General features: G+C 38.2%; 1 protein-coding gene across 2 annotated transcripts in view; it reads right to left on the bottom strand.

Moving 5' to 3' along the window:
- LOC117294576 (G protein-coupled receptor kinase 5-like) overlaps positions 1 to 14,153 on the bottom strand; it is a 98,513-nt gene that overhangs the window by 69,338 nt on the left and 15,022 nt on the right. For both annotated transcript variants that reach the window (XM_033777043.1, XM_033777042.1), the window contains exon 2: positions 10,359 to 10,454. In XM_033777043.1, coding sequence (XP_033632934.1) covers positions 10,359 to 10,454 — 96 coding nt within the window. The remainder of the gene's footprint in view (positions 1 to 10,358; positions 10,455 to 14,153) is intronic.

Raw genomic sequence — 14,153 nt, 5'->3', positions numbered from 1 at the left:
GAAAGCACATAACTTCGTGTGAAAAGGGTATTTTTTCTTTCATTATCATCTCGCAACTTCGACGACCAATTGAGCTCAAATTTTCACAGGTTGGTTATTTTTTGTATATGTTGAGATACACCAAGTGAGAAGACTGGTCTTTGACAATTACCAATAGTGTCCAGTGTCTTTAAGCATGACTAGTGTTACGATTCAGGATCAGTGAAGATCACTAGTACAGTAGGTTTAGGAGGGATTTCCTTTATACTCTATGACCTAGAATTGGGTGATAATACAATAGGCATACAGCTAGTACATGTACACTACAATTTGTATGTAAAATATTTGGATTCATAATTCAACAAGCATGGGGTCATTTAGAATACATGTAGTGGCTAACAAGTTTTGGGGTGTTTATTTTTTTCCCTTGAAATTTGTGTTTTTTTAATGTTTTTTTTTTTTTTTTTTTTTTTTTCGTTTTTTAACAATAAATAAGTTCAAGTTAAAAAATACCCAGCTGGCCAAGTTCATAATTTTGTGTCAGATTTTTGTAAGTTTACGTATGTAGGTTACAATGTACCACAGTTTTGAGGAAGCAACGTGAGAAAGCTTTTGTCGCCTACATAGTAAGACGTTTTTGGCACAACAAGTAATTTAGTATCTCTTGATAATCAGAGGCTTCTGGCTGACAGTACGAGCAAGAGATAAACTATCTTGATGCTGAATATTATGAGGAAATAACACTTGTACATTAAAGGAACACGCTGCCTTGGATCGGTCGTGTTGGTCTTTGAAAGGCGTTTTCAACCACTTGTTATAAGATGCATACGATTAAAAAGGTATTTTAAAAGTAGAATATAATTATCCACACAAGTATCACTCGAAATTGCGTGGTTTTCCTTTTTACCTCGTCGACAAACACGGTCGGCCATTTATAGGAGTCAAGTAAAAAAAAAACACGCAATTTCGAGGCATATTTGTGTGGATCATTGTATTCTACTTTTAAAACATCTTTCCAATCACATGCATTTTATAACAAACGGTTACAAATGCTTTTTATAGACCAACTCGTCCCATCCAAGGCAACGTGTTCCTTTAAACATGCACAGTAGAAAATGTATCTGAAGAAAACTGTTGGCAGACTATGTATCTCGGATATGTACAAAACATATTTGTTTGATTATCCATACATGTATGTGACACATTACATGGACGCTACAGTCAGCCCAGTGAGTACACAATCATGACAATGTGAATCTCTGTTGTAACAACATACTGTACACGCCGGGGCCACTCCCTTCCAAGATGGCAGCCCTTTCGCCAAGAAGTGGCCATAATTTAATGATACCAATCTGGTTTGGTAATAACAATTTAACTGGATAACATGGATAATAGCGTTCATCCTCACCCCCCCCCCCCCCCAAATACTAACTATAGTACTACAGGGACAGTCTCAAGGCAGTTGAATCATTTGTAATGTAATAAAGACCTTAGTGTTGTCTGCAAGACACGGACTGGTTACCGTACATGAGTACCAGGCTCTCTGGCCACACGCTTAAAATTCAACATTGCCGTAGCATAATGAGCATTTACACGGTGTAATGGTGAAAGTCTTTTGCATACGACAGCCATTTGCAGAGGAGATAAAACATTACAACCAGACTAGTAACGCGTTGTAAAAAACCTGTTAAAATGTAAATTTGTGCCACACCAGACAGAAACTCTGTGTGCAGCTTCAGGAAGTGAATGCAAAATTCCAACCCATCATATTTTTGGGTTAGTTCTGTTCACGCTTCGGCGCACACCATCAAATTCTCTCGTCCGTTACGGTCGTCGAGCAGAATCAACCATGGTGACGTCAATGCATAAACCGCATGGCTTTGGTAATATTGCTGATGTACATCTTACATATCGGCTGAAAATTTAGACAGGAAACAAATAAGAAAAAAGACAAATTGAAGGGGATGATTGAGTGCAAGGGAAGACCAAACAGAAGCTGTCAAAAACATACCAACAACAATATTTGTTGCAGGCCTACTGTTTATATTTTTATATTTTTCAAAAACAAGAAAGCACGGGTCATGTATCTGCATCCCAGAATGGCCATCTTGTTTTTTGTCTCATTGAAATCAATATATCTAAACTGAGGCAGGAGGAAAAATTAGACTGGTTCAGTTTAAGGTACAACGAGAATAAGTTATTCATGGTCATAGGGAATGTGACTGAGATTGGGGATGCATTTTATTGTATACACAGACCACTCAACTACTGCACGCACAATGCAGTAAAAGCAAAGTAAATATTATACAATACCATTTGGTTGTTTTACTCCTATACAAATGTTGATACAATACATCTAACCTGTGACGGTGAACATTTCAGTTCAAATTGTGGTAACATTTTTTGGTTTTTGCCGAAATTCAGGAGCGGATATGTCCACGCAGGAAGACGAATCCATAGTTGGAGTAAACAATCTGAGAATCATTTCCAAATCCATAATTGGAGTAAACACTCTGAGAATCGTTTCATGCAGAAACGTTTCTCTGATTGACAATCTGGGCCCAATTTCATAGAGCTGCTAAGCACAAAAATTTGCTTAGCATGAAATTTTTGCCTTGATAAAAACAGAATTACCAACCAAATTTCCACATGATTTTCAGGATAAGCAAACAAGCCGAATACCAGTAACAAGCAATATCCAACAAATTTGGTGGTAATCCTGTTTTTATCAAGGAAGAAATTTCATGCTAAGCAAATTTTTGTGCTAAGCAGCTCTATGAAATTGGGCCCTGTTAAGTTTCTCGAAAAATTTAATCCACAAAAATGGGTGTTTGGAATATATTCTTCTAAAAGTTCTTTCAGTGCAATTTATTCATCTCGTTATAGACAATCTGTTATCTCCGAAACCTTTTTTACAGCTTATTCTTCATGTTGATAAAACAAACATGACTTGTTGAGCTGTGTTGTGAAGAATGTGTTAACAGTTATTACTGACAATGAATTGGTAATTAACAAAGATGTTCGTAGATTGCCTAATGCCTAGTGCCAACGGGACATATTTTAAAGTGGTATTTCATATGACTTAAAGACACTGGACACTATTGGTAATTGTCAAAGACCAGTCTTCCCACCTGGTGTATCTCAACATATGCACAAAATAACAAACCTGTGAAAATTTGAGCCCAATTTGTCATTGAAGTTGCGAGATAATAATGAAATAAAAAAAATGCAGACGGTTTTAAAATCAAACAACCAAAATACAATAAATCATAGATTCCTGCACACTTGACCAATTTTTAATTCACCAAGAAATGATGCTCGGCAGAAAAAATCCAGCTAATTCTATTACCGCAATCTTGCCCGGACAAAAAAAAAAAAAAAACGATCCCTGGCAGACTGCAATATATCTTTATGAAGGACAAAAGAAAATTGTAGTTACCATGACTGCACTATTACTGGTAATTTTTTCCCATCCCAAGTCTGTGACCTTATTAATCCAAGATGAAGACGAGGGAATATAAGGAAGGTCACCAAACTGTAAGAGAAACAAGCATCTGCCAAAGGCAGGATCTTTGATGTCGTCGTGATTGCGACGGACGACCGGGGAAAAAAATACGGGCATACGCTGTGTGTTGAAGTCTACAGCTTGCGTCGCTTCTACGCTTGAGTGCACCACGCACTAGGGACAAACAACCTGGGACTGGAAGGTTAGACTAGAGTATAAGTCATGTGGTTTTTTGTTCAAATTACCATCACAATACTGACGATGATTGATGGGGAGATGGCATCTTGTTATGACATTAAAACAAAAAACGGGATTATTTTATGAAAAGTTACCACCTGTTTTGGGGTTTTCAAATATCAATGTTTGTAATTTGGCAAATCCCTATAATATTGACTGTGGATGGTGGGTGGGGGATGTGTTTAAAACTTTAAAAAATTGTGAAAATTTCACAAAAGCAAGGGACCCTTGTTTAATTGCAATAAGTTATGAAATCTCTAATATAAACAGAGTCACTTGCTATAAAAAATATCACACAAAGGAGCAATTCCAACCTCTCCCACAATGAATCTTTTGTTTCTTTGAGTTTATATCCTATGTGTCAGTGCCACAGTCATAACAAAAAACTTAGTCAAAACTTCTGCTAGTGGAAGATTCTGTCATAGGTCCGGACCTCCGACAAAATTTAGCAATGTTTGAGAAGACTTCACAAGGGACCTTGTGATGGACAGTCCAATAATACTTGCCCTTTCACAGAAAGTGCATTTTGTAAAAAATTTAAATTACAACCATGCACCTAGCAGGGCCCCATTTCATAGAGCTGCTTTAAAAAGCACAAAATTCTGCTTAAGCAAAATAATCAAACCCAATGCTTAGTAAAATCAGAATACCGGCCAAGACTCCACTCAATTGTTATGCTAAGTAAACAATAGCTCAATACCAGTCACAAGCAATGTATATGGCATGAAATTTTGGCCAGTAGCATGTGTAAAATAAGCAAGCTATTTTCGTGCTTAACCAAATTTTTTGCTTAAAGCAGCTCTATGAAATTGGCTCCTGATCTCCTCCAGATAAAGTGAAAATTAGCAACCCCCCCCCCCAACTTTATTCTCCTTTATTGACATGTGAGATAATCTGTCCGTCAGTTAGCCAATCAATGTCACGCAAGATGTCCATTATAAAAACCATTCTAAAATTAAGGATATTTTGGAAACCGTGTAGAGACGGGAGTCAACGTTAAGTTACTAATTGACACCTGTCATTCTAATCTTCTACTTGATGATGCGTAAAGTTCGGCATACAAGACAAAATAATGGAAACCAAAAATAGTCATAACAGCCATTACATGTACATGAGCTTTGTGGTGAGAATCAGTGGTTGACAACTCAACGTTTCAATCAGTATCAGACCTGATACTTCACAGAGGCAACATAAGCGATTGCCTTCGCGCCCCCTAGTCATTGCCTTGGTGCCCTCTAAATGCTCCAGTCTTACAAGACAAAATAATGGAAACAAAAAACAGTCATAACAGCCATTATTACCCGTATGAGATTTGCGGGAGCACCATCTATAAATGAGTAGCGTTGGTTCTGAAGAGAACCGGTGGTTGACAACTCAACGTTTCAATCAGTATCAGACCTGATACTTCACAGCCCCAGTAGAAATTTACAATTACCTCATAGGGTGCCCTTTACCAAGGAGAAAATGCCTTGGTGCCCTTGCCCTTTTAAAATCGAAGCATACAGGCTTGACCATCTGTAAATTTATACTCCCACCATGCAAAGTTCCAAATCCTACTTGTAACAGCATTGAATCTTTTATCTCTTAGACAATCAAATACCTGAGCGTTCATCGTGTATTAGTCTTCTATTGCTCTGAGCTGACTGAAATTTGTTAAAAGATGGTAACATTTAAAGGCAAAGTTAAGCATTTGTCCATGTTTCAATTTTGAATGAAAACTCAAAGCTGACACTAACTGCTTTCAAAAACAACAATGCTTCTTGTGTAGTACCAGCAAACAACAACCACAGTGTGGCCATGGCCTCTTTAAATTTCCAGTCTGTGTCCAGTTTATTCATTATACAGATTGGACACTCAAGGTTCTCCCTTAAAGTAGGCCACAAGCAAAATTCTAGTTTTAAAACACAGTCAACATTCACTCTGAATGGTCTAGCAGGCTAGTTCAGAGTCAAAAAGCATCCCAATTTCAGGTCTGGAATTTCATCTTTGAGAGGGCAAGGCCATTTTCATTTTGCAAAGGGCACTTCCCTTGGTAAGTACATGTATATATGGGTAACTTTTAAAGGGGCACCAAGGCCAAGACCAGGGCAACAGAGGCCACGGCCTCCCTGGCCTTCGTTAAATTACAGGCCTGCTATTTTATATGAAATAAGAATTGTAAAAGGCTGGTGGACTAGTGAAATGGCAACAAATAATATAAACAAAATTGGTAAATATAATTTCACTGAGCCCCGATGCACTACATATTGTGGATCCCTTTGTACGCATCAGTCTTGAAAACATATTATGCCTGTGATTTTGTTCATAGAACTCGGGAAAGTACTGAGTGTACAATGCTAACTGGAACACACATCGGTTAAAGACACTGAATGTCAAAGACTAGCCTTCACAGTCGATGTATCTCAACATGTACATAAAATAACAAACCTGTGAAAATTTGAGCTCGATTGGTCGTCGGAGTCGCAGGATAACTATGAAAGAAAAAAACACCCTTGTCACACGAAGTTGTGTGATTCAGATGCTTGATTTTGAGACCTCAAATTCTAAATCTGAGGTCTCGAAATCAAACTCGTGGAAAATTACTTCTTTCTCGAAAACTACTTTACTTCAGAGGGAGCCGTTTCTCACAATGTTTTATACTATCAACCTCTCCCCATTACTCGTCACCAAGTAAGGTTTTATGCTAATAATTATTTTGAGTAATTACCGATAGTGTCCACTGCCTTTAAGGGTAAAACCAAAATGATGTGTACTTCTTGGCCGCACAGCAGATGACTTATATTTTAAAAACCAAGAACATGTACATCGTATTTTTAGTAATAAAAGTGAAACAAAATTGTCAGAATTCACTCCGCCGTCGTCGTGTACCATCAGAAAAACAGAAACACGCAATCAGCCAACAGCTCGGAATGGGCGGCCATCTATTGCCAATCACACACGGATATAAACAATCAACTATACCTCGGCCAAGTCATGGAGGAAATTTAAAATCAAATTAAAATGTTCTGCCGTGTGGCACTGCCCAAAATTTTGACCGTCTTTTTTGTTCTTTCCACTGTGCAGTTATTCACTTACAACTATTTTTGATGTCCAGTTGCCGGCTTGGGGTTTATACCGGTTTTGTCGACAAGTGACTATCAGTAATGTTCTGAACATTTTGTATCATGTACCTGAATTTAAATAGTAAATCAGACATTATGTATGTATTCTGAATCTCGTGTGCACACATCATTTAAAGGAGAAACAACATTGCAGGCCCGATACTCGACAGAAGCTAAATGGTTATTGTATGGAGGTAATTTCTGTCATTCCTCTTGGACATTGGCTTGGTGAAATGTTCTCATACAACTGTATTATAAATAGAGGTGTAAAACTAGTAAAACTGCGTTGTCCCTTTAAATAATAATAATAATAATTGTGGCTTCTTATATATAGCGCACATGTCCGTCAATTAGTGATGCTCCTGGCGCTGATAACATACAGTAATTCCTGCAAGATGCATGATGTGGGACTACGTTTGAATTATGAGACCTAATTCTGATAGCACCATGTACAGAACATGTAATGGTTTATAATAGGGTACTGTCAGAAGGTGCTGTGGCGCAATTTGCTGCCGGTTGGACAAGGAACACAATGTACTGTATGTTGACAGGCCTGGCATTAAATGGATGACACAAAGGCCACGTTGCCTTAGCTGTCCAAGTCTTGGCCTTGGTGCCCCATCAAGAGTTCCCCTATAGACTGTTAGATTTTCCAAAGGAGGTGCCCCTTTACCAAAATGCAAATGGCCTTGCCCTCTCCAAGATGAAATTTCCAGGTCTCACATGTATAGGGCCTACAAGCCTTCATGAAGGCAACAGAGGCAACAGTATCAATGCCCCTAGTCCTTGCCTTAGTGCCCCTTCAAAAGTACCAGTAGAAACTTACATTCCTGCCATATGAGTAGAGCAACTTAAAACTATGTTAACCCCATTAAAATTGAAGTAACCCCATTGAAATTGAAGTACATGCATTGTTTTGTTTTTTGTGAACGGCCAGTTGTACCAATCAAGGGGAAGGATTGTACAGGCATTTATTGGGGAGGCAGGTAACTCTGTGGACTTGTATTTTTAATGAACCAGAAATTATTTTGATGGAATAAAACTCCCCTGAGTACCTCCAACTTCTATAAAAAATAGAGGTAGGACACAGCTCTAGGCATAATTAAATATGGCCTTTGCCAATACCAGCAAATGTCTTTTCAATATTTGTGGTATAAAACAAAAAGATGAAAGAAATATAATAAACAATTGTACCACAATTAATGGCTCCAGAAAGAGTATGACGTCAAACATATTTATTAGGTTGTTCAGGTCTTAAAGTTTAATTTTTTCATAAAAACATGTCTGGATATAAAATTTGATCAAGTGCTTGCCATGGGATCGTAGGTAAAATCGTTTTCACACAATTGAGTGACTGCTAAAGCTACAATTAAATTGTTTTCAAATCTAGACTTGATCTTGAAACCACCACCATCACTTCAATATTGAATCACTTCAAAAATAAAAAACAGAAACTCACCAACCTAGAAATGTCAAGTAAGGCTCACAATTTTCGTCAATTCTTGTTTTGTTTTTCTTCTTTCAATACCATCATTGTATACATCTTGTTTTCGGCAACTTATTGTTTTGCTGTAATTTAACCACGCATTTTGGTTACACATCACACATGACGTGTCTCTGGCAACAGCATTCGCAAACCGGGACCCCAGCCCTCAGAAATCTTTGGAAACGATTTAGGCATAAATCACTTTTAAGATTAAATTTTGGGGTGAACTATTTATTAAACCTATATTCCTTCAAAGGAAATTTTTTCTCAAAATAATTCATACTAACTTTCATTAAATGGGCGGTAATCGTTTGAGTGTTTACCAATCTACATAGTATGACCTTACCTTTCAGCAAATTCAACACGTTAGCATGAAAAGTAAATTTTAGCACAGACGAACAATTCTCCGTGCTTTATGTTCTCAAAAAAAATTACATGTACATGTACATGTACACATTAAAAGGTGAATGAAATCTTTAATTAACTGAGACTGACTTGAAAGTAAGTTACATGTCAATTGCCTTGTAAGTTGTGTGACACGACCTTCAAATGAAGCGCGTTATGTCGGCAAGTCTCTTATTTCAAAATACGAGCCTCATCACATCCAAACAATTTCATACATTTCTTTTCAGACTCGTTCTACGCATAAAAGTTTAACAGTGTGTACTTGATTTGTGTCATCCAATCCAACTCATCCGTCCCGTCTATTTCAGATGTTTTAGTTACTACCCTGCTGGCCCCCCCAATCTATGCAGTTCAGTAAACTCTCCAAGAATGAAGACGGGTCGGCATAGCGAGCATAGCTTGAGGTCGTTTGGCGGAGTGACTACACAAGGGTTACGTTAAGGCCTGCAGGAACATTTTACTGGAATGAGACCAATGGCTTAAAGGGAACGTTATAAGCATCAATCGTCGTCCCAGAATTCACAACTGAATGTCCTCGGGACGTTCGCTTTAACTACAATAACTTTAGAGCAACAGAATGTAGATTATTTGACATTACAAACAGTGGCAGCATGATGACGTCTTGTCGTAACATGTTGTTACTTAATGTTCATACAAATCATATATACAACACAACTTTTACAAAAATCTCTTAATCTCAGGGTTTATAAGATTAATTTTGTTCACCCATCATCCAATCGCCCACACCAACACAAACAATGATCCAAAATCACAGCGATATCACAAACACAGGACTAGAACTTGTTATTGGGCAATGAGGCCACTTCAACTGTTGACCTGGTCTTGGCCTTGGTGCCCCTTCAAAGTACTCCCACATGTACACAATCTGATTTCAGTTTTAAGTGTTTTCTTTCAACCCTCAGGAATAAAAATTCCAGGTTTGTAAATAACGCAACTTAAGGTTCACAGGGCTTGAATTTCAAGATCGTCACACCTGGAACAGTGGTCTTGTAATTGTAGCTGTGAAAAATTACTGCACAATAATATTTTTATAAGACGAAAAAATGTTAACTACTTTTAGAAAGCCACGATTTGAACAAAGCTACAGTATGTTTTTAGTAGTTTAAAAAGTGTGATCTTTGAAAACACAGGATACCTGGACTTAAAAGTTATTATGCCTCTGGTCTCAAGCTTAAACTGCATGCTACACGTACATCTGTACATTACACTGTAGACTCTGAACAGTCCAGTCGGTATTTCAAGCCCCGATCCATAACATAGGCACAATTTTATGGCGCAAATACTAGCAAAGCACAAATTAATTCTGCTAACCAGAATATGGTTACCAGCTAAAATACCAAGTGTACTGTCTGGGACCGGGATTCTGCTCATTTTTTGCCTAGCAGTAATCGGGCCCTATTATTTAAGTACCTGGGTCCAATTTCATAGAGCTGCACAAATATTAGCTTGAGCACAACAACATTTTCCATACCAGATTATGGTTACCAGCCCCAAACCATACTGTCTTCATTTATGACTGGTACCCTGCTCATTTATGCTAAGCAGAAAACTCTTAAGCGATATTCTCTGCTTAGGCAGCTCCATGCAATTGGGCTCTAATCAAGTTTTGAAAATCATACCGTACCTATAGTTTCCCTGAGGTCCTGACACAATGAAATATGAGGGAATTTAAGAATTTGCTTCCACTTCTTGCTCCGTCCCTTCCTTTTACCTCCTCCACCTGCAACAGGAGAAACAAAACAACTCCACATTAGTAAATCAGAATATAAGAGATTTGAGGCATTGCATGGTGAGACAAATTTAGAACTCACTCCATGGTAGTGCAATTAAAAACGATCCTTTAAAGCTGAACTTAGTAGTCCAAGCCGATTTTCTAGTGTACCCTCCGCCCAGGTAGTTGTTAAACAGTTGACAGTTCTTTTAAGAACTGAGAAGTCTCCTGATAAATCTACTACGGTAGTAGAATATATAATAGCAACACAGTTCTCTAAAGAACTAACTCTACCTGGCAAGTAGATACACACATGGTGTTACCGCAAACCAAACAATATACAGAATATAAGACTTGAAGATTTTCCAATTGACGTGCCCTTTGCAATGGCCTTGCCTTCTCAAAGATGAAATTCCATGCCTGGATTAATCTTCAATAGGTTCTTGTCAGGCTCTACAACTTCACTTTATTACGTATTGACACTGGGATCTCTCCAAGTGATGACATTTTCTCCACTTAAAGACACTGGACACTATTGGTAATTGTCAAAGACTAGACTTTACAGTTGGTGTATCTCAACATATGCATAAAATAAAAAAAAATGTGAAAATTTGAGCTCAATCGGTCATCAAAGTTGCGAGATAATATTGAAAGAAAATACACCCTTGTCACCCCATGGTCACAAGAAGTTGTGTGCTTTCAGATGCTTGGTTTCGAGACCTCAAATTCTAAATCTGAGGTCTCAAAATCAAATTTGTGGAAAATTACTTCTTTCTCAAAAGTTAAGTCACTTCAGAGGGAGCCATTTCTCACAATGTTTTATACTATCAACCTCTCCCCATTACTCGTAATCAAGAAAGGTTTTATGATAATAATTATTTTGAGTAATAACCAAAAGTGTCCACTGCCTTTAAAAGAAGGACAAAATAGATCATTTGTATTCCAACCCTTTAGTGGTTGGTCGGTTTGTTCTTCATTCTGATACAAAGATAGGTTCTGAGGTGTTTGCAAACTGATCGTTATCCAGTAATGCGTAGACACCATCATATCATAGAGGGAACTTCCTCTATGATCATATCAATACAACCATCAAGAACAGGCCTTGACAAGGAAATCTAATCTTCAAGATAGTACAAAGTCTGATTTTATATCGATTTTTCGACCGATTTGAGCCAAAGATTTAGTTTGAAATTGTAAGTACAGCAGTTTATGTATCTAGATTCAAAATTCTACACATTATTAGGAAATCAGAATCTACAAGGTTTCAGTTCTCCAATGAGGATTTTTATGTTATTGTATACAAATTCAAGCCTGGAATTACATCAATATGGTGACTCTCTGGTATAAATATCTCAGAGCAAAACTTGAGATTTAGTCTTCAATTTCACTGCAGTTTAAAAGCAACTAATACCAAACAAATTGTGGGATCTTCATGATGTTGCAATACAAAGTACATTGCATGTTCAAACTCATGGATTTGTTTTTTTATTTCTTCATTCAAGCCCCTGATTCTATTACAAAGAATTTAACAGAATGTCAACCGCAGGAAAAACATCACATGATCGTGTAGGACCTTCAAGTGCGAAGACCGTCGCTCTGACACCCATGGCCCAATCCAAGAGCAATTAAATATTAACAGAACCTATGCATTAAAAACCTGAACTCCGTCCAGCCAGTCTCTGATGCATGCTGCACAGCGGCCACAGAGAGTAGGTAAAGCCAGCCCGGATTGATTCACACTACGCTGCATTCGTAAATAGATTTCACACACATAGTCTGGAGGGACACCTCATTTTATATTGAGAGGTTGGGGGAGGAGAGTCCCTGGTCAGGGGTTGGGGGAGAGCCCCTGGTCAGCCAGGGTCTGCTGACCATCGACCACCCTGCCTGACCTATCCATGTTATGTCATTTTTCATGGGTCATCCATTCCTTCTTCCATGGGTCATCTAAAGCAAGGTTTTAGCCACGGTTCGGTAAAATTTGCTGAAAATTTGCTATAAATTTAAAAACTACATGTAGGTGTTCAAATTGTTTATACGTACTTACAATGTACGTGATGTAGATGACAAATACAACAGGGTGTCCAAATTTAAAAATGGGTCTCCAAAAGACATTCAGACACCCCTCTGTATAACACTCATAGTATGTGTTTGAGAGGGCGGAGTCCAAGTATTCAAAATTGTCAATGTTAAAAATAAACATTCCATTTTTTTTAATTGAGGCTGGGTGGATCAAAAGAGATAACAGAATATCAAAATTCACATATTATTTTTAAAACAAACAAAGAAACACTATGACAAAATACCCAGCTGGCCAAGATCGTTCAATTCATTCCTGACTAAACTAGAGGTAGTTTCTCACTAAAATATCTGAATTGAACTCAAGACCTCAGCTGAGGTCTTGAATTCAAGGCATCTGAAAGCACCAATTTGTGCGACAAGGGTGTTTTCCTTCCTTTATTATCTCGCAACTTCGACAACCAATTGAGCCCAAATGCATACAAAAAAACTATGTTGGAATACACCAAGTCAGAATACTGGTCTTTGACAACTACCAATAGTGTCCAGTGCCTTTAATTACATTTTACCAATTTGTTGATCCTGGTAACAAATAATACATTAAGGTTTCTCTTTATGATTTTTGTGGAAATTTTCGAGACAGACTCCGCTAGGGTCAAGAAATTTCCAAGCTCTCAAGGCCAAGACGATTAGACCAGGGGCAACAGAGGCCAGTGGCCTCTGCGTAATTCCAGGCCTGTAAATCAGAGAAAACTCCTGGGGAATTTGTACACCGCCACCACCCAAAGTTATAATTCTATAGAAATAAATCCCGGGAAAAATTAACATTCTGCATATCTTAAAGCCATTGGACCCTTTCGGTACAGAAAAACAAAACAAAGAAATTCACAGATTTACAAATAACTTACAGGGTTTACAGAAGGTAGTGGTGAAAGACTTCTCTTGAAATATTATTCCATGAAATGCTTTACTTTTTGAGAAAACATTAAAACAATTATCAATTCTCGACATCGAGAATTACGGATTTACTTTAAACACATGTCATGACACGGCGAAACGTGCGGTTACAAGGGTGGGTTTTCCTGTTATTTTCTCCCGACTCGGATGACCGATTGAGCCTAAATTTTCACAGGTTTGTTATTTTATAAGTTGTGATACACAAAGTCTACCGAAAGGGTCCAAGGGCAGCCCTGATACTTCACGACGGCAACGACGGCAATTGCCGTCGTTGCCCCTACCGATTGCCGCAATGCCCTTCAAAAAACCAATTTTTCACGGCAATGATTGCCGTGCCCTTTTCTCATCATTGCCGCCGTGCCCTTCCTCCCGAAAACAAATTATATTCAACGTTGTCAAAGTTCGAAAATAAGCCAAAAAGTCCCGATGTCTGGGTAAATTTCACGCAACGAAATATACCCCAATTTCACGCACGTAAGGCACAACAGCAGATTTCAGGCCCGTTAGTCGTTGTTCTTTGCGTGCGACAAAAGAAATACTCGAAACATCGAACGCTAGAGGGCGTTTCGGAACAGAGCGATAGCGTGAGATTAAACGCCCTCTAGTGGTAAAATTACGCGAACCAACGCTAAACGCCTTGAGAAAAAGACTCGACGTGTCTTTGCATGCTGGGATAGTGGTTTTCCCCACGCTTGGTACATGTGATGTACCATCATGTACAGCATAGGCGTC

Source organism: Asterias rubens, chromosome 9, assembly GCF_902459465.1.
Source record: "Asterias rubens chromosome 9, eAstRub1.3, whole genome shotgun sequence".
Taxonomy (NCBI): Eukaryota; Metazoa; Echinodermata; class Asteroidea; order Forcipulatida; family Asteriidae; genus Asterias; species Asterias rubens.
The sequence above is the reverse complement of the archived record's forward strand: the minus strand, read 5'-3'. Positions and strand labels throughout refer to the sequence as shown.